The sequence below is a fragment of the Macaca mulatta genome, chromosome 16 (assembly GCF_049350105.2).
Source record: "Macaca mulatta isolate MMU2019108-1 chromosome 16, T2T-MMU8v2.0, whole genome shotgun sequence".
Lineage (NCBI taxonomy): Eukaryota > Metazoa > Chordata > Mammalia > Primates > Cercopithecidae > Macaca > Macaca mulatta.
In genome coordinates, this window is record NC_133421.1 from 17,320,379 (window position 1) to 17,341,835 (window position 21,457).

At 40.5% G+C, this 21,457-nt stretch overlaps 1 protein-coding gene and 1 long non-coding RNA gene across 2 annotated transcripts in view; one reads left to right on the top strand and one right to left on the bottom strand.

Annotated features, from left to right (window-relative positions):
- Window positions 1-89: 89 nt before the first annotated feature.
- Window positions 90-3,561, bottom strand: LOC144335344 (uncharacterized). Its single transcript, XR_013406126.1, has 3 exons — window positions 3,469-3,561; window positions 688-746; window positions 90-171 (listed from the first exon to the last, which is right to left on the bottom strand). It is a non-coding gene; the product is annotated as an uncharacterized LOC144335344 (long non-coding RNA).
- A 2,963-nt stretch (window positions 3,562-6,524) lies between these two features.
- The window catches only part of LOC697042 (uncharacterized), a 49,712-nt gene continuing 34,779 nt past the window's right edge, over window positions 6,525-21,457 (top strand). The window contains exons 1-3 of the mRNA XM_028836042.2: window positions 6,525-6,591; window positions 11,281-11,369; window positions 13,631-13,696. Of these exons, the coding sequence (XP_028691875.2) occupies window positions 11,283-11,369; window positions 13,631-13,696 (153 nt within the window). The 5' untranslated portion in view covers window positions 6,525-6,591; window positions 11,281-11,282. The remainder of the gene's footprint in view (window positions 6,592-11,280; window positions 11,370-13,630; window positions 13,697-21,457) is intronic.

The window sequence follows — 21,457 nt, forward strand, 5'->3', positions numbered from 1 at the left end:
TTTTTTTTTTTTTTTTTTGTATTTTTAGTAGAGACGGGGTTTCACCGTGTTAGCTAGGATGGTCTCGATCTCCTGATGTCGTGATCTACCCACCTTGGCCTCCCAAAGTGCTGGGATTACAGGCATGAGCCACCACGCCCTGCCAAAGCTTTTCTTATATCAACAGGAACTCTGTAATGCAAGCAGAAAAATGTATGCTATATACAGATTCAACATGTTACAGTTATTCTTCAAAACCAAGTGACAATGCATAATTTCAATACTCTGGAGCTTTTAATTTTATTTTTATTTTTAATTAATTATTATTATTATTTTTTGAGATGAGTTTTGCTCTTGTTACCCAGGGCTGGAGTGCAATGGTGCAGTCTCGGCTCACTGCAACCTCCGCCTCCCAGGTTCAAGCGATTCTCCTGCCTCAGCCTCCCAAGTAGCCAGGATTACAGTTGCCGGTCACCACACCCAGCTAATTTTTGTATTTTTAGTAGCAACAGGGCCTTGTTAGCGAGGCTCGTCTTGAATTCCTTACCTCAAGTGATTCGCCTGCCTCGGCCTCCCAAAGTGCTGGGATTATAGGCATGAGCCACGGCACCCGGTCTCTGGGTGCATACATAATTATGTATTCCTATTTAAGCCAAATCTTGATTTTTCCTTCAGGTAAGTTTGCTGTAGCATTTGTTTTGTACCTACCGGGAATGGGTTCCCACTGGCACGTCTCCAGTAGTCACTATGATAAATCAGACATTTCCCTGCCAGGTAAAGGAAAACCAGTGAGAAGAGCTTGCTATTTTAGATGGTCAAATATCAATGATAACGTGACAATCTCATTGCTAAATATTGTTAAACAAAACAAAACACCTTGACTATAGGTTATGTCATAGCAAGATCTGTGGAGGAACAGTGCTGAATGTTATCTCTTCTCTTTAGGATTTATTATACATTTTTGCTCTCTTACATTCTTGGAGTAACAATTTTAATTGGCCAAAGCAGAATTTTATAGCAGTTATCATTGGCCTATCCCCAGTTGTCACTATGATAAACTAGACAAATTTGGCTACCAAGTGAAGTAAAACCAGTGAAGTACTAAACTGTGAATGCAGGTTCTAAAGCACATTTTGTTGTAATTTATTTAATAAAATTTGAATCTATTAAGCATTTACTTGGATGCACCAATATTTACTTTTCCTGGAATAATGATCAATTATGGCTATTCCAGGACCAAATTTTAAATCCAATTCTAATTATTTCAAAAGTCAAGACCAAATAGGTTATAATAATACCTTTTCCAAGTTCCCCGATTTTCAACTGTGTGTGTTGGTGCATGCCTGTAGTCCCATCTACTCAGGAGGCTGAGGCAAGAGAATTCCTTAAGCCCAGGAGTTGGAGGTGGCAGGGAGCTGTGTCTGCACCACTGTACTCCAGCCTGGGTGACAGAGTGAGAACCCAACTCTTAAAAAACACCAACAATCGGCCGGGCGAGGTGGCTCACGCCTGTAATCCCAACACTTTGGGAGGCCAGTGTGGGTGGATCACAAGGTCAGGAGACTGAGACCATCCTGGCTAGCACTGTGAAACCCTGTCTCTACTAAAAATACAAAAAATTAGCCAGGCGAGGTGGCGGGTGCCTGTAGTCCCAGCTACTCGGGAGGCTGAGGCAGGAGAATGGCATAAACCTGCGAGGCGGAGCTTGCAGTGAGCTGAGATCCAGCCACTGCACTCCAGCCTGGGGGACAGAGCAAGACTCCGTCTCAAAAAAAAAGAATAGTAGCCGGGCAGAGTGGCCCACACCTGTAATCCCAGGACTTCGGGAGGCTGAAGTGGGCAGATCACTTGAGGTCAGGAGTTCAAGACCAGCCTGGCCAACATGGCAAAACCCCATCTCTACTAAAAATACAAAAATTATCTGGGAGTGGTGGCAGGTGCCTGTAATCCCAGCTACTTGGGAGGCTGAGGCAGGAGAATCAGTTGAACCTGTGAGGCAGAGGTTGCAATGAACTGAGAAGATCATGCCACTGCACTTCAGCCTGGGTGACACAATGAGACTCCATCAAGAAAGAGAGAAAGAAAGAAAGAGAAAGAAGGAAGGAAGGAAGGAAGGAAGGAAGGGAGGGAGGGAGGGAGGGAGGGAGGGAGGGAGGGAGGGAGGGAGGGAGGGAATCATAGAGTTATGCCCAGAGTCTAGTGTAGTGCAAAGCAGAATACCTAGTATAATATAGGAGTGAGTAGTACAGGAGGTCTTCCTGGAAGAAGTGGCAGCTGAGCTGAGTTCTGAAGATTGAGTGGGCGTTTGCCAGGTCTATTGGCATGCTTTTAGCTGCTAGTAACAGACAATTACAATCACTCCCAATGTTCCCTCCAAATCATTGCCACTATTTTGGAGTTTTCTTCCAGATACATGTGTGTGTATGTGTATCTCATAAGTTTAAAAAGTTTTAGAATAGACCGAGTGCAGTGGCTCACGCCTGTAATCCCAGTAATCTGGGAGGCCGTGGAGGTTGGATCACCTGAGGTCAGGAGTTCGAGACCAGCCTGACCAACATGGTGAAATCCTGTGTCTACTAAAAATGCAAAAATTAGCCAGGCATGGTGGCAGGTGCCTGTAATCTCAGCTACTTGGGAGGCTGAGGCAGGAGAATTGCTGGAACCTGGGAGGTGGAGGTTGCAGTGAGCCAAGATCACTCCATTGCACTACAAGCCCAGGTGACAACAGTTTGAGACTCCATCTCAAAAAAAAAAAATTAGAATAATCTTGTACATGTTATTAACTTTCATTTTACATTTAACTTTTTAAAAATGATTAAACTTTTCTCAGCATATTCTCATCATTAAATATTATTTAAAATATTATTTTAAGGTTAGATAGTATTTTATCATATAAATAATTCATATTTACTAGTCCCCTGTTGTTGAACATATATGTATTGTTGAACATTTATGTTCTTTCCAGTCTTTCAATATTGTAAATACTTTTTGTATCTCTCTCTTATTACTTATTTAGGAAAAATTCATAGATGTTGAATTACTGAGTCAGAGCATAAACATTTTAAAGACTTCTAATATATTCAGCCAGAATGCCCTTCAGAAATATTACACCAATTTGTTCCAGCAGTCATGAGAACACGCACTTGCATGAGCTCTTGCCAACACTTGATATTACACCGTTATTGCATTCCAATCTGTTAATCATTTCTTTTTCTTTCTTTTTACCCTTTTTGCTTGGAAATATCTTCCCTAGCCCAAGATCAAATAAACAATAACTTTTCTCATTTAAAAAAATAACTATTTAATCAGTCTAGAATTTTGGGTTTTGATATAAGAATCATGATGATTTTATGATATTCTGCCCGCCAACCAGAGCAGTGCTGGAGAGGTGCAGAGATGGCTTCCTGTTTCCTGTTTCCTGTTTCCTCCAAGTTCTGGGTCTGTGATTTAGGGATCTGCTGGTGAGAGAGGTTCAAAACATTTTCCTACCTTATTTCATGGACTGTCATTGTTTCAGGAAGCAAATTATACCATCAGCTCCAGGAAGATTTTTCTCCACTGCTTCATCTGTCTTAAGATCAGTCCATTGCCACCTGATTCTGCATTCTGCCATCCGATGGGCTTAGTGCTGGGTCATGTGAGAAGTTTCTATCTTTGTCTGTGTTCTAAATTTGCAAGTATTTTATTTAAAGTATGGAAGCAATTTGATTAGAAGTTACTAGCCAGACTTTGCATTAGGTTTTAATATCTTGTAGAATAGGATTACTTTCTCTTTTTTTGCTTTAAAATTCCTCATTACTCTTTTGCATAATGTTTAATCTCCCTTGTGGCCCTTTTTGAAGTTCTTCCCCAGTCCCTCATCTGTCTCTCTGGTATTTTGATTGGCATTTGCATTATATGTATTAATGAGAGGTAATTTGGCATTTAAGAAATGTCTTATTTTTTCCTGATCATAAAACTATTTGTTCTTTACAGAAGATTTAGAAAATACAGAAAATTATATTAAAAAAGTATTACCTTTAATCTCACCACCTAAAGGAAAAAAAGTGCAAACATTTTGCTGTATTTCCTTTCAGACTTTTTCTTAGTTTATACATGTTTGAGCATGCATAAAACTTGCATTGATATGATTATGATATTTCATCTTCCTATCCAGAAGAATAGAGTATGTCTTTCCACATTCCATTACAAAGAACCAGTTGGACTTATTTATTTATTCCACTGTTAATCTGTTTTTATTAATTCTTGTATTCTACATTTTGTACATTTCTTTGATTTCTCACTAGTTTCTTGAGTAAAATTCTTTGTTCATTTCACTTTCTTGATTGATAATGAAAGCATTTAAAGATATGAATTTGACCTTTCTTGTAGCTTTGGCTAAATAGAGACAATAAAATCTAGAAACTTCTGAAATAAATTAAACCTAATTTAGAGAAAAAAGGAAAGTGTGCATTTTCTGTAGAGTACAAGGCACAACATATATATTTAAAATTAGGCTGTTATTAATATTATAAAATCAAGTTATTATTCATATATTCCATATCTTATTGCATGCTACCTAGAATTATCAAATATTAACAGCAGGACAAAAAAGTCCTCACTAGTAATTTTAGGTGAGAGTTTGAGGTAAAGATGAGGGCATGATATCACACAGGGTTTCTTTCATATCTATCAAGACCCTAGGTCTGTGATTTTGTGCTTCCTTATATGCACAGAGACTGATTTGTAATTGCACTGAATGTGTAACATACTGATATTCCTGCCCTTTTACATTACCATAGAAAAAGCAAAACCCAGACCTCCTAATCAAACTGATAGATTATTGTATCTCTACCTCAGAATATCGACGAATCCACCAGCAACCATGATGATATGCTTTGACTCTGTGTTCCCACCCAAATCTCATCTCAAATTGTAATCCCCATGTGTCAAAGGAGGAACCTGGTGGGAAGTGACTGCATCATGGGAGCAGTTTCGCCTATGCTGTTCTTGTGACAGTGAGCAACTTCTCACAAGATCTGTTGGTTTTACAAGTGGCAGTTTCCCCGGCTCTTCCCTCTCCTCACGCCTTGTGAAGAAGTTGCTGCTTCCCGATTGCCTTCCACCATGATTGTAAGTTTCCTGAGGCCTCCCCAGCCATGTGGAACTGTAAGTCAATTAAACCTCTTTTGTTTATAAATTACCCAGTCTCAGTTATTCTTTATAGCAGTGTGAAAATGGACCAATACAAGAAATTGGTACCAAGAGTTTGGGGCACTGCTATAAAGATACTGGAAAATGTGGAAGCAACTTTGGAACTGGGTAATGGGCAGAGGTTGGAACAGTTTGGAGGGCTCAGAAAAAGACAGGAAGATGTGGGAACATTTGGAGCTTCCTAGAGACTTGTTGAATGGTTTTGACCAAAATGCTGATAGTGATGTGGACAATTCCGTGTGCATTTTGTCGGGAGGTAGGGTCCTAAATTATTCATTCATTCTTCCTTCGTTTCATTCATTATGCGAGCAGTCTCCTAAGTAGGCACTCTGAGTAATAAATTCCATCAGACGTAGTTTCTATCATCAAAAAATATCGTCTTTGGTAGGGAAGAAAGTAAATAAATCTTAATATAGCTCTTGGACAAGCAGCCCTTGAATAAGTGGTCAAATAAATTTGTTGCAAATAAATACTTGCAGTCATTGTGTTTTAAGAATTATCATTTGTATGCATCGAGGAGAACTTCTACAGCTATTTGTCTTCAAAAAGATTTTTTCTTGCCGGGCGCGGTGGCTCAAGCCTGTAATCCCAGCACTTTGGGAGGCCGAGACGGGCGGATCACAAGGTCAGGAGATCGAGACCATCCTGGCTAACCCGGTGAAACCCTGTCTCTACTAAAAAATACAAAAAAAAAAAACTAGCCGGGCGAGGTGGCGGGCGCCTGTAGTCCCAGCTACTCCGGAGGCTGAGGCAGGAGAATGGCGTAAACCCGGGAGGCGGAGCTTGCAGTGAGCTGAGATCCGGCCACTGCACTCCAGCCTGGGCGACAGAGCGAGACTCCGTCTCAAAAAAAAAAAAAAAAAAAAAAAAAAAAGATTTTTTCTTTGTATTTCGAATAATTTTGGCCTAAAATTTGTATTTTCAGGTGTTCATATCCATTCTACTTAATTGGTATTGTTGTCATTAATTGCCATCTCTTCCAACTCTGAGGAAATTGTCATAAAGGGAATTGTTCAGAAATAGTGTTTCCGAGCACTTGTTCACATATTTGTCTGGATCACATCTATCTGTTCTCTCAATGGCTTTCTTTCGTCCCACCTAAATGTTCCAAGGCAAGGGTTGTGTCATTATTTGTATCTCTAGTGCTACTGCTTTTGACACATAGTCAAGGCTTCTCAACAGAAGTATATCCAATTGGCATTTTTTCGCACCCCGAAAGAGCCAATTCCTTCACTAACGCAGACAAAAGGGGCGGGGGTGCTCAGGCGCTGAGGATTCCGGGCACTGTAGTTCCGACGCTCCGGCTGCGCAGGCGCAATGCCCTGCCTGGAGGCCGGCCCCGCCGAACCGCCGCCATTGCTGGAAGCGTTCCCGCCCTGCTCTGCGAGTGCCCTCAGTTGTCCTCAGTTCTGCCGCCAGGTACTCGTTCTCCCGGGCGCCTGGCCTCGGTTGCCCGCCGCCCCTCCCTTGGCGCTTGGCTCCCGACGGCGTCTGGGGCGTGGCCGTTCCTCTATAGCCCCAGACCCTGAGCGGACCCGCCCACCCCTGAGAGGCGATTGGGGCTGGGCCTCCTTCTCGAGTGTGGGTTCAGTCACCAGCCGGCCCCCCTCATAGGTCGGGCCCCGTGCCCTCTGAGGCCTGTTAACCCGGGTCCGAACCCGGGAACCTCCTCCCTGGCGGGCCTGGCGGCGCTGGGGTTAAAAAGAACCGGGTGCGGGGCGTGAGCTGGGATTCGAGTAGGACGGGCGGGCCCCTGACCCGACCTTTCCTGTCTTCCCAGCCCCGCGCCTTGCTGGCCCTGAGGAGGGCATACCCGGAGTGGGTAGAGGAGAGCAGTTAGAGAAAGAGGGCGAGGTTGGCAGGAGTATGTCCATACCCGCTCTGGCTTCTGAACTGGCAGGGATGAAACTAGGTTTCACATCGGGGGACCAGCGCTACTCAGTAACCGAGGCAGCTTTTCCTGAAATGTAGCATTTCAAATACTGTAATCACCTTTTAATCACTTGTCACTCCCTGTCATGACAATGGTGTTATTGCATTGATTGGGAAATGCTGGACTGGTGCATGGCACTGAGATTCTTAGCAAAAACATGGACCCTTCGTTATTTCTAAATAACTACACTGGCCAAGGAAGCAAAACAAGTAAAGTTTCTCCTTCAGTCTCTGGATACTTTTGCAATAGCTGGAAAGACAGAGCTTGTAAATATCTAGGGAAATTATAACTGGGGAATATTGGCCTAGATATCTTCTGCATAATGACAAAGGGGATAGTAGAAATATATAATGTGGTTACTCTCATGTACTAATAGCTGATTCATTGTGCTCAAGTGACTTGCCTGTAGTCACAGTTCTACAGTAGCCAAACCAGGGTTAGAACCTGGGGCTGTGACCAGTCGCTCTGGGATTTTATTCCTATTCCAGACTCCTATGTATATGTAGATACTTCTTCTTGTCTACTTGGAAAGTACAGAAAAGCAGAAAGAAGGGTAAGCATCACAGCCCCAGGTGTCAGAGGTCTCAGTAGAGTTTTGCCTTACTCACAGTCTTTTTCTATGCATTGTATTTACACAATTGAGATCAAGCTGAATATATTAAATGTTAAATATTGTTCATTCTGATTTTAAGATAAAACAAGGTGTTTATTGCAGTTTGTTTGTTAAACATATGTTACTAGCATAATTTACATGAAGTATTCTCACGGAGTTTATTAATATTTACAAGTATTTTTTAAATGACTCAGCTCACTCTTGATAAATGTTAAAGATGCAGAAAACTGTTACTCTAGACCTGAGGAATTGAAAATGCCGTATGTTGCTCTTTGTACGTCTACTTTAGTGTTCGGGGGCTTGGGGGTGTGCAATATTCTTGGCTCATTTTTTTTCTTTGCAACCTTGTAAAACTTGGGGTTCAGTGTATGGGCTTGGGAGGGAGAGTCAGTTTTCAAGCTCTCTGAAGTAATATGCAACATCATATATGCATGTGCATTATTCTGTGGACAAGGTCAGATTCTCAGATGGGTCCATACCCCCAAAAAGGTTAAGGTTTACTGGTATGCATAGACTGTGTAGTGGTGGGATCAGGGCTTTCAGGGTATCCATCCCCAGAATAATGTACATTACACCCATTAAGTAATTCCTTATTCTCCACCCACCTCCCACTCCTTCACCCTTCAGAATCCCTATTGTGTATCAGGACAGTATTTCTTAAAATACTACACTAAAACTAAAACATTATATAATTTAACATATTACATGTTATATAATTAACATGTTAACATATTATATTAACTAAATATTTCTTGAGGTGTACTTGTTCAAGCGATGTGTATTTCTTTTCTTGTTTTTTTTTTTTTTTTTTTTTTGAGACGGAGTCTTGGTCTGTTACCCAGGCTGGAGTGAAGTGGCCGGATCTCGACTCACTGCAAGCTCCGCTTCCCGGGTTTACGCCATTCTACTGCCTCAGCCTCCCGAGTAGCTGGGACTGCAGGCGCCCGCCGCCTCGCCCGGCTAGTTTTTTGTAATTTTTAGTAGAGACAGGGTTTCACCGTGTTAGCCAAGATGGTCTCGATCTCCTGACCTCGTGATCCGCCCATCTCGGCCTCCCAAAGTTCTGGGATTACAGGCTTGAGCCACCGTGCCCGGCCACCAAGCGATGTGTATTTCTGTGCCTCACATCTGGAGATCCTGATTTTGATCTTGGATGGAGCCAAAGAATTTCCTTTTTAATAAGAATATCCAGTGAGTTTTTTGCGTTCTTAGTTATTTGAGACCCCTCTAATTATACATGGAGTGTTTTCATTAGAAAATGGGAGAGGAGTCATAATTTTCATTAGATTTGCAAAAGGCTGTATAACAGAAAAATCTAGAGAAACACTGGTATAAGACAAAACCACTTACTGGTTGGTTACCTTAAGGCTTCAATACAGGAATCCCCTCAGACTATTCTTTCTTTACCTCTTTTATCTCCACACTGCACTGCTTTCCTCCCTCGCCTTCTCATTGTTTCTCTTCCACCAAAACCTTTTCATTTTGCCTAAGAAAGCCCCAGTGTCATGAAAGAAACCACTCTACATTTTTAAGATACTCACTTTTTTTTTTTTTTTTTGAGACAGAGTCTCGCTGTGTCGCCCAGGCTGGAGTGCAGTGATGCAATCTCTGCTCACAGCAACCTCCACCTCCCAAGTTCAAGCAATTCTCGTGCCTCAGCCTCCCGAGTAGCTGGGACTACAGGTGTGCGCCACCACGCCTGGCTGATTGTTTTGTATTTTTTAGTAGGGACGGAGTTTCACCATGTCAGCCAGGCTGGTCTCGAACTCCTGACCTCAGGTGCTCTGCCTGCCTCAACCTTCCAAAGTGCTGGGATGACAGGTGTGAACCACCAGGCCCAGCCAAGATATTTATGTGTTTTCTTGATTTAACTAAACCCTGGTCTCCTCCTTGAGTTAGTACATTAATCTGACAATATAAGTTTCAGTATACCCATATCTATTTAATTATTTAATATTTGTATCTCTGATATTCTTTACATTCATGATAACTTTGCTTTGTATATTAATATTCTTGTTTTTCTTTTTTTTTTTTTTTTTTTTTGAGACAGAGTCTCGCTCTGTCGCCCAGGCTGGAGTGCAGTGGCGCAATCTCGGCTCACTGCAAGCTCTGCCTCCCGGGTTCACGCCATTCTCCTGCCTCAACCTCCTGAGTAGCTGGGACTACAGGCGCCCGCCTCCGCGCCCGGCTAATTTTTTGTATTTTTAGTAGAAACGGGGTTTCACCGTGGTCTCGATCTCCTGACCTAGTGATCCGCCCGCCTCGGCCTCCCAAAGTGCTGGGATTACAGGTGTGAGCCACCGCGCCCGGCATTATTCTTGTTTTTCAAAGAATAATGGTTAAGTACTTCAAATACCTTTTCAGATGAGCTTCTGATTGTTAGACACTGTAAGGTTAGATTGAGTTCTGCTATGTTTATTGAGCAAAGCTACTGAACCTTATGAGAAGCAAGGTGCACATTCAGGGAAGGAGCAGATTCCACATGTTTAAGCATAACAAAGGTCCTAGCTGCAGGACCATATAATTGCTTATAACACTTTTTGCACAAGGTAGAGTTTCTCAAAAACTCAATACTTACTATGTCACTGGCCTTTTATTCATGAGGCTAATATTACCATCCTAGAAGAATTTATATTAACAATCTGTACTGTTTGATATCCTACATCAGGCACTCCTGGTTCTTGAACCAAACTCAGCCTCAGCAAGGCCATACATACCATTAGCCAAAGGTAGAAAAGCAGTGCCCAAGCATCCCTGGAAAAGATCTCTGTCACCCTCTTCCTCCATAGTATAAAACTTTTTTTAGGTATATACTTTTTTCAGCATAGAAAGACTACAGCTTAATGCTTTGTGCACTGAATTTCATGTCTCTTCTATTATTATTATTATTATTATACCTGTTTCCTTTTTATTTAAGTTTGCCTGATATAGAAAGGATAAAGATCTATTTGAATATCAGATTGGGAGGGGGTAAGTCAAGACTTCCAATATCATTTAAATTTTAAAGTTGTAGTGTTCTCTTTACACGAAACAGATCTCTGAAAATATTCAGAAATTGGCTCTTCGTGGGAAAGGCAAGAAAAGGAGATTCTTAGAATATGTAATTGTTAGATGAGTGACTAATTATGGCAAAGAAAGACTGAAGTATTATTTTGTTGTACTTCACACAGCATGTTGATTCAGTGGAAAAGGTATGGGCTTTGGAATTAGATTGATTTGGAGTCATGTATTTGCATGGCCTTGGGTAGTTTAATTTTTCTAGACTCAGTTTCCTCATCTATGGAATGGGAATATTATTCCTATTAGGTTGATGTGAAAATAACTTGAGAAAATATTTTAAAACCTCCTTGTACAATGGCTAGCCTGTTAGTTGTGACTATAGTTAACAGTGCTAAAATCTTGAGCTCTACAGGAGCAAGGGTCTTTGTCCTTCACTGATCTTAAGGGTTACTCTTGTGCTTCCTTAGGGAGGCCATGCTCACTTCTGTGTCAGGATTCCAACTTGGTAAGTCTGAAATTCCCCAGGCAGGATTGGTTTTCATGGCTTATTTCTCTTCCTTAGATATGTCTCTGCAAGACTCCACTCTTTCCAGAGAGGGGAAGCCAGAGGCAGAGATTATGGCTGCTGTGTTTTTTTCAGTTGGACCTCTGGTAAGTTGGGATTCCCTGTTTTTGACCTACTCTCTTGGTTTGAGAGCATGTTTACTTTTCCCGAAGGCTTGTGACTTCTCTACTTCCCCAACACCGCTTCTGAGAACTCAACTAAATAGACCCATGAAAATTGAGTTCACAGTAGAGGCAGTAAACTATGGGAGGATTCACTATACTTACTTAACCAAATATCAGGACACATGATCTTTCAGAAAATATCTGAGCTGTCATTAGTTATGACAGGCATCTTTAATTTTGATATTAAATTTGTATTGTTCCCAGGAAATTTCAGTTATTTATGGGACAGCAGAGTGGAATATTTTTCAATTGGAAAATTTTATTTAGGAAATTTTTGGGGAAAATATATGTACACAAACACATACCCCAGCCCTGATTTATAGGAGCCATTCTCCTTGTGCCACTGTCAGTGATTTCTACCCATTAAGAAGTGATCAGATTTAATAGATTATATTGAGAGAATATGTTTAAGACAGTGCTTGGCTGTAGGGAATTTACAGTTTCATTGAGGTAAAATGTACAAAAGTAATAATTACATTATTTAGGTGAATAATAGTTGCTTATCGGTATGATAAAGATGATGAGTACTATGAAAAGAAAGAAATGGGACGATAGTGTGGGCTAAACTGGTCATAGAAAGTTCATGAAGATAGCTAGATTTAAGCTGGTATTGAATTACAAATGGGATTTTAATTGTCATAAAGTATTTGTGAAGATAGTTCAGGTGAGAAAGGGGTTTAAGGGCAAGGCTTCAGAGGCAGAGAACAGGGGGTGAGCTTGTGATTCAAGCTGGAAAGTTGTGACAGATAGGGCTGGAAATTAGATACTTGAGATGAATCTTTTAATGTTTCCCTGAAGGCATTGAAATGTGTATGTGTGTTTGAGTGTCCTTGGGATTAGTATTAATGTGATAAAAGCTGTGCTTTAGCAGTGACTTTTTAATATAGATTCCGAAGAAAGAGAATACCAACAAAAATAATTTGTTACAGTAATGATCTGTAATAACCTGTGATTCTGGTCTTTTATTCTTTGTAGCCAGAACATGTGACATGTAAATAGTCCTTGAAAAAGATAAATAACCTTTTTATCTTTTGATTACCCTTTATCTTTTATCTACCCTTGAAAAGATAAATAAAACCAAATGTTGCCCTTGATCACTGGGTACAACCGTATTTGTCTAGTCATGTATCACTGGATCAACCCGTCTCTATCAGAGATTGAAGATTCACATCATCATTAATTTTCTGGAATCTGAATATTTGTGCATTTTTAGGCAAGAAGTTGTTGAGGGAGAGTTAGTCTGACATTTTTTCATAATGATCTTTAAATATGTAGTTTTATTATCCATAATTTTTTAAAATGGCACAAAATCTGAAATGGATAACTATTACTAGAAGATAAAGTAAAATATCATTTCATTTATAAAATCAGGCCTTCATGGGCTGGGTGTGGTGGCTCATGCCTTAGCACTTTGGGAGGCTGAGGTCAGGAGTTCAAGACCAGCCTGGGCAACATGGCGAAACTCTGTCTCTACAAAAAAGAGTACAAAAAGTTAGCCTGCATGGTGGTGCGTGCCTGTAGTCCCGGCTACTCAGGGGGCTGAGACAGGAGAATCACTTGAACCTGGGAGACAGAGGTTGCAGTGAGCCAAGATGGCCCCACTGCACTCCAGCCTGGGCAGTGATAGAGTGAGACTCTGTCTCAAAAATAAATAAATAAATAAATAAATAAATAAGGCCCTCATGGAGATACAGTTTCTAAGTTTTGGAAGGAAACAATGTTATGAGAGGTTGCTGAAATATTTCCTGAGTGACTGCTGAGCCATATCCCCCCACGAAACACTATAATGATTTTTCAATTGTAGAAAACAGATAGTAGGTTTTGAATATTATTCTTGAGCAAGATAAATACTTTCTGAGAAATAGATTTCATCCCAATATGAAAAAGCAGACTTACGTAGTGTCTGAAGGCCCTTTATTGTAAGTTTATTTTTGTTTCGATAGGTTCTTTGTTAAAAGCAGTTATATCTTTGTCAATCTTACATGTGTTTGTCATTGTCCCAAACAAAGTGAAAGATTATGATTGCATGTTACAATGGGACTTTGATTTCAGCCCTAAGTTAAACAGTAGACGAGATCATCCCATATACACTGCATCCACAGTGGATTGGTGGTGCTCGTTGAGGCTCTGCTCTAGGTCATAGGCAGCCTATCACTGAGTGATCTTATCCTGTATCCTTTCAGAGCCCTGAAATTACCCAGCCAGATGAAGATCTTCACCTTCAGGCAGAAGAAACAAAATTGGTAAAGGTAATACCTACCGTTGTACATATAATGAATACAGAGGAAATGCCTATTTTACTACCTCTGATTCTCAATGTTACCAGTTAATTGCGAGTTCACAATGATTATTTGATTGGTATGGTAGCCCCAGGGCTGGTGGCATCAATTTAACAGATTTCTCTCAGAGGTGGCAGCCCTAATCTAGCCAGACAGTCACATCATGATTACTAATGGTAAAATATTCTATCATCACATAGTCTGATGCTTGTGCTGCATCGTAAGACCCAATGCTGTGCCATTAAAAAGTACCAAGAGTACATCAACATGGTGGAAATAGTGTTAAGGTGAGTTTAAATTGGTTTAGATATTTTATTTCATTTTATTGATTAAGGCTTTCTTATTTGTGAATACTGCATCCACTTGATTTTTCCAGAAAAAGTAAAAATCAGAAATTTGTTGTGATGAGAAAAATATCCAAAACTTAGAAATAAATAAAAGATAAATGTAGGCCATTTCAGAGTCATATTAGACCACTGTATTAACAAGCCTGTCTAAGGGTTATCTGACATAGCAGGGGAGGGTTATGTTGTTTGACTTACCATTTACTATTAATTAATATTTAGATCCTAAAAGATATTAACTTGTACAAGATTGAAACGTTGCAATTATTTTTGCTAGGATAAAAGATAATCCCCAAAGCTATGGTATTACTGTCCTGTAGGACATTAATCAGGTTTGTGTCTAATTTTGCAGTCTTATTCCAGCATTCTTTTTTCCACTATCTGTATATCGGTTTCTTGCATCTCCTTTAAACTTGTCTTGTCTAGCTGCTGATCCCTCATTAATGACTTAAGTAAATCTTTGACAAGTATTCACTATGCTTTTAGAAGAATTATGTTTTTAAATTTTTTAAGATTATCCTTTGAAGGTTGGTTTTATTCCAGAGATGTTTTATGTAAAATGTGGTTTTTACTTTTGCTTCTATGAGAAAATACATTCTGAGATTCAGTTTTATACATAATATTTTTGAAATGATTTTTCAATTTTTTTAACATATGATAACTTAGATTCTTAAAAACTTAAGGTAGAAATATTCATAGTTTTAGACTTTGAACCATGGACCTTAGGAAAATGCCATACTTTTTGGCATGGTGTACAATTCGTATGGTTTGTTTTTGTTCTGACAGGGAGTCCCTGGTAGAAGATTAATTCCGTCTGGCTCTTCCCTAAATTCTGCATCCTTTTTTTTTATACATACTGAACATAGCTTAGTTTAATTTTACTTTGAATAGAACCAATGATTTGATGATAACTATCAATAAGTTATTAATTTAATTTAATTGGTTTTTTATTTGCTTGATTTTCTTATAACTATTATTGACATTTTCTTTTTTTTTTTTTTCCTTGAGATGAAGTCTCACTCTGTCACCCAGGCTGGAGTGCAGTGGCACAATCTCGGCTCACTGCAACCTTTGCCTCCCAGGTATAAGCAATTCTCCTGCCTCAGCCTCCCAAGTAGCCGGGATTACAGGCACCTACTACCACACCCAGCTACTTTTTGTATTTTCAGTAGAGATGGGGTTTCACCGTGTTGGCCAGGCTGGTCTTGAACTCCTGACCTCAGGTGACCTGCCTGCCTCAGCCTCCCAAAGTGCTGGGTTACAGACATGAGCCACTGTGCCCGGCTGACATTTTCAATTAGTGGTTTGTTTGTTTGTTTGTTTGTAGCATAGTCCTTTAAAAGAAGAACTTTCAATGCTAAATGTCTTTTATTTTACAGGTACATGTTTTTTAGTGCAAACGTCTAACAAAGAAACTATAGAAGATTGATGAAGAACTCTTATTGCATGATTGTTATAATCTGACCCAAAAGGAACACATCAAGACAAAGAGTCTTGATATTTTCTGACATATGTAAGATTAAGACACTTACATGCTAGTGAAGTCACAAACTAAAACCAGTGAGGTCATGGACAGTGAGTATCATAGTGCCAGTGTGCATGTTGTAACTTTTGGTGAACAACTTAATTTCCCAACAACAAACAACTAGATAAGCATAACCTCAAGATGAACAGGAGATAATAAGAAGCCTTTAAAAACCTCCCAGTAGCTGGGACTAGGCACCCACCTCTATGTCCGGCTAATTTTTGTATTTTTAGTATAGACGGGGTTTCACCATGTTGGCCAAGCTGGTCTTCCAACTCCTGACCTCGAGTGATCCGCCCACCTCAGCCTCCCAAAATGCTGGGATTACGAGCATGAGCCATGGCACCTGACTGGGTTATCATATAATCTTGATGAAGGAGGGAATTCTGATGAAATTTCAGTGAGATCAGTGATGTGATAGACTTAAAGCAAAATAGGCTCTGTATAAAAGAGTCAATGCCATGTCCAGACTGCATAATGGACCTGGGATCCTATTTCCTTGGAAAATACAAAGTTAAATGTAAAATTACATATTCAGAAACCCCTCATGTGAAAGTCTGCATCTGAGTTGCAGATAACTGCTTCTCAGCATCAAAGTCACTTTCGTTCTTTCTGATGTGATTTCAGACTACACAATTTCTGACAGCCTATGACTTTAAAAGACGAGGTGTCATAATGAGTAAGAAAGCAGTAGTTGCTCAAAACGGGTAATTATGACATTTTACAGCTGCAGAATGACCTTAGAAGAAATATTGTTTGCTGTTAACTTTTCAATGGGTTTTATCTGTGTCTATTCTAGCTTGAGGTGTGGAAGGGCAGAATTTTGCTTTCTCAGTATAAGCTAATTTTTACTTTCTCGAACTCCATCAAAAAGAAACTTTTACATCAGTCTGGCTTAATGTTATTTTCTCAGTGTCTTTGAGGTAAAGAATATGAGGCTTATGATTTCTGGTTTCCATTGTATGCATCAGTGTATTATCTTAGAATCAACAATTTCCGGGTATTATGTATTAGGTTTCCAATTTTGTCTAAATTATGAATAGAGTTGGTCTGGGATGGTGCAATTGAAATAAATGGGTACTCTTTTAGCTCCCTAGGAACTTTTTGCAATAAAAATAAAACTTTAGTTATAGTAATAGTTTCTTCAGTTTAACAAAGTTCAGTTTCTGAATAAAGGATACTTAAGTGAATTTACTTTCACCAAGATCAGAATGCCCTCAACATTCTTAGAAGTTGTTTTAGTCTGTTTGTTGCCATATAAAGGAATACCCAAGGGTGGGTAATTTATAAAGAAAAGGGTTTATTTGGCTCACAGTTCTGCAGTTTGTATAAGAAGCATACTGTCAGTATCTGCATCTTGTGAGGGCCTCAGGCTGCTTGCATTCACAGTGAAAAGGAAAGAGCGCCAGTATGTGTAGAGACCACATAGCAAGAGTGGGAGAGAGAAGGGGCCATGCTCTTTTTCTTGTTTTTCTGAGACGGAGTCTCGCTTTGTCACCCAGGCTGAAGTGCAGTGGTGCGATCTTGGCTCACTGCAAGCTCCACCTCCTGGGTTCACGCCATTCTCCTGCCTCAGCCTCCCGAGTAGCTGGGACTACAGGTGCCCACCACCACAGCCGGCTAATTTTTTTGTATTTTTAGTAGAAACAGGGTTTCACTGTGTTAGCCAGGATGGTCTTGATCTCCTGACCTCGTGATCTGCCCACCTCAGCCTCCCAAAGTGCTGGGATTATAGACGTGAGCCACTGTGCCCGGCCCATGCTCTTTTTAACAGCCAGCTCTCATGGGAACTATTAATCATAGAGGGAGAACTCACTCATTACCGTGAGGATGGCACCAAGCCATTCATGAGGGACCCAGGCCTATGACACAGACACCTCCCATTAGGCCCCATCTCCAACATAGGGATCAGTTTTGAACATGAGGTTTTGGGGGGAACGCATCAAAACTATTGCAGCAGTTTTATGTTTCAAAGCTTAATTCACACTTCCACATTCCACAATCAATATTTCATTCGTTCTTCATGCCACACAAACCTCTGATTTTTTATAATTATTTATTTACCTGATTTTCCCCTGGGAGAGAAGAAAAAGATTGTCTTTCTGGCAGTATTTTTTTTTTTTCCTGTGCACCATTTAATAAGAAAAGAGAGGAATGTACATTTTCTGGGATATTCTGGACTTCAATAAAACACCTATGATAGTCACTACAACCCTATCAAACTAAGCAGATAGCATTTAGAACACTGAATAGAAACTTTCTCTCTCTTTGAAAGGAGGCAAGGAGCCTCAATGTTGTTCTTTTAAAAATACACAGTGCCAATTGGTAGGTGCTGGAAATGGAGCCTAGCAATGGAACCACTCCAGGCATATATACTCCTTTGTGAGGGGAAGGTGCAGTGAACCTGGTTTAGCACATTCACCATCCCACCCAAGAGCCAATGGGAGCAGCCCTTCTGTACGACCAGTAAGGTCAGTAGCACAAGACCAGGCCCCCAAAGGGTGCTTGGCATTGCTCTATTCTGAGGCCCTACAAGAGATAACCCATACCTGTCAATTCTCTGTGAATTTCCACTTCCATCTCATAAGTGAATTATTTTTTTTAAAAGAGTAGCAGAAATAACTCCCCATGGCATCCTTTTCAAATACTGGTGGGTCAGTGGAGTTGGCATCTGTACAGAGGGCCCTTACTATTATTTGGGGAACACGGCAGCAGGGAAAGATCTGATTCAACACTTGCGTTATCCAGACCGCTGTACTTCAGGGCACTCTTGATCCTGAAGCTCTTTTCTTTCTTTCTTTTTTTGTTTTCTTTATTATACTTTAAGTTCTAGGGTACATGTGCACAACGTGCAGGTTTGTTACATATGTATACATGTGCCATGTTGGTGTGCTGCATCCATTAACTCGTCGTTTACATTAGTTATATCTCCTAATGCCATCCCTACCCCGCCCCGCCTCCCCCAACTCCACGACAGGCCCCAGTGTGTGATGTTCCCCACCCTGGGTCCATGTGTTTTCATTGTTCAGTTCCCACCCATGAGTGAGAACATGCGGTTTTTGTTTTTGTTTTTGTTTTTTTGTCCTTGCGATAGTTTGCTGAGAATGATGGTTTCCAGCTTCATCCATGTCCCTACAAAGGACATGAACTCATCCTTTTTTATGGCTGCATAGTATTCCATGGTTATATGTGCCACGTTTTCTTAATCCAGTCTATCATCGATGGACATTTGGGTTGGTTCCAAGTCTTTACTATTGTGAATAGTGCTGCAATAAACATACGTGTGCATGTGTCTTTATAGCAGCATGATTTATAATCCTTTGGGTATATACCCAGTCATGGGATGGCTGGGTCAAATGGTATTTCTAGTTCTAGATGCTTGAGGAATCGCCACACAGTCTTCCACAATGGTTGAACTAGTGTACAGTCCCACCAACAGTGTAAAAGTGTTCCTGTTTTTCCACATCCTCCCCAACACCTGTTGTTTCCTGACTTTTTAATGATTGCCATTCTAACTGGTGCGAGATGGTTTTGATTGTGGTTTTGATTTGCATTTCTCTAATGGCCAGTGATGATGAGCATTTTTTCATGTGTCTGTTTGCTGCATAAATGTCTTCTTTTGAGAAGTGTCTGTTTATATCCTTTGCCCACTTTTTGATGGGGTGGTTTGTTTTTTGGGGTTTTTGTTTGTTTGTTTTTTTGAGACAGAGTCTCGCTTTGTTGCCCAGGCTGCAGTGTGGTGGCGTGATCTCAGCTTACTGCAAGCTCCGCCTCCCGGGTTCACGCCATTCTCCAGTCTCAGCCTCCCGAGTAGCTGGGAGTACAGGCGCCCGCCACTACACCTGGCTAAATTGTTTGTATTTTTAGTAGAGACGGAGTTTCACCGTGTTAGCCAGGATGGTCTCGATCTCCTGACCTCATGATCCGCCCGCCTTGGCCTCCCAAACTGCTGGGATTACAGGTGTGAGCCATCGTGCCTGGCTGTTTGCTTTTTTCTTGTAAGTTTGTTTGAGTTCTTTGTAGATTCTGGATATTAGCCCTTTGTCAGATAAATAGATTGCAAAAATTTTCTCCCATTCTGTAGGTTGTCTATTCACTCTGATGGTAGTTTCTTTTGCTGTGCAGAAGCTCTTTAGTTTAATTAGATCCCAATTGTCTATTTTGGCTTTTGTTGCCATTGCTTTGGTGTTTGAGACATGAAGTCCTTGCCCATGCCTGTGTCCTGAATGATATTGCCTAGATTTTCTTCTAGGGTTTTTATGGTTTTAGGTCTAACATTTAAGTCTTTAATCCATCTTGAATTAATTTTTGTATAAGGTGTAAGGAAGGGAGCCAGTTTCAGCTTTCTACATATGGCTAGCCAGTTTTCCCAGCACCATTTATTAAATAGGGAATCCTTTCCCCATTTTTTGTCAGGTTTGTAAAATATCAGATGGCTGTAGATGTGTGCTATTATTTCCGAGGGCTCTGTTGTGTTCCATTGGTCTATATATCTGTTTTGGTACCAGTACCGTGCTGTTTTGGTTACTGTAGCCTTGTAGTATAGTTTGAAGTCAGGTAGCGTGATGCCTCCAGCTTTGTTCTTTTTGCTTAGGATTGTCTTGGCAATGCGGGCTCTTTTTTGGTTCCATATGAACTTTAAAGTAGTTTTTTCCAATTCTGTGAAGAAAGTCATTGGTAGCTTATCGGGGATGGCATTGAATCTACAAATTACCTTGGGCAGTATGGCCATTTTCACGATACTGGTTCTTCTATGCATGAGCATGGAATGTTCTTCCGTTTGTTTGTGGCCTCTTTTATTTCATTGAGCAGTGGTTTGTAGTTCTCCTTGAAGAGGTCCTTCACATCCCTTGTAAGTTGGATTCCTAGGTATTTTATTCCTTTGAAGCAATTGTGAATGGGAATGCACTCATGATCTGGCTCTCTGTTTGTCTGTTATTGGTGTATAAGAATGCTTGTGATTTTTGCACATTGATTTTGTATCCTGAGACTGCTGAAGCTGCTTATCAGCTTAAGGAGATTTTGGGCTGAGATGATGGGGTTTTCTAAATATACAATCATGTAATCTGCAAACAGGGACAATTTGACTTCCTCTTTTCCTAACTGAATACCCTTTATTTCTTTCTCCTGCCTGATTGCCCTGGCCAGAACTTCCAACACTATGTTGAATAGGAGTGGTGAGAGAGGACATCCTTGTCTTGTGCCAGTTTTCAAAGGGAGTGCTTCTAGTTTTTGCCCATTCAGTATGATATTGGCTGTGGGTTTGTCATAAATAGGTCTTATTATTTTGAGATATGTCCCATCAATACCTAATTTATTGAGAGTTTTTAGCATGAAGGGCTGTTGAATTTTGTCAGAGGCCTTTTCTGCATCTATTGAGACAATCATGTGGTCATGTGGTTTTTGTCTTTGATTCTGTTTATATGATGGATTATGTGTGTTGATTTGCATATGTTGAACCAGCCTTGCATCCCAGGGATGAAGCCCACTTGATCATGGTGGATAAGCTTTTTGATGTGCCGCTGGATTCGGTTTGCCAGTATTTTATTGAGGATTTTTGCATCGATGTTCATCAGGGATATTGGTCTAAAATTCTCTTTTTTTGTTGTGTCTCTGCCAGGCTTTAGTATCAGGATGATGTTGGCCTCATAAAATGACTTAGGGAGGATTCCCTCTTTTTCTATTGATTGGAATAGTTTCAGAAGGGATGGTACCAGCTCCTCCATGTACCTCTGGTAGAATTCAGCTGTGAATCTGTCTGGTCCCGGACTTTTTTTGGTTGGTAGGCTATTATTGCCTCAATTTTAGAGCCTATTATTGGTCTATTCAGGGATTCAACTTCTTCCTGGTTTAGTCTTGGGA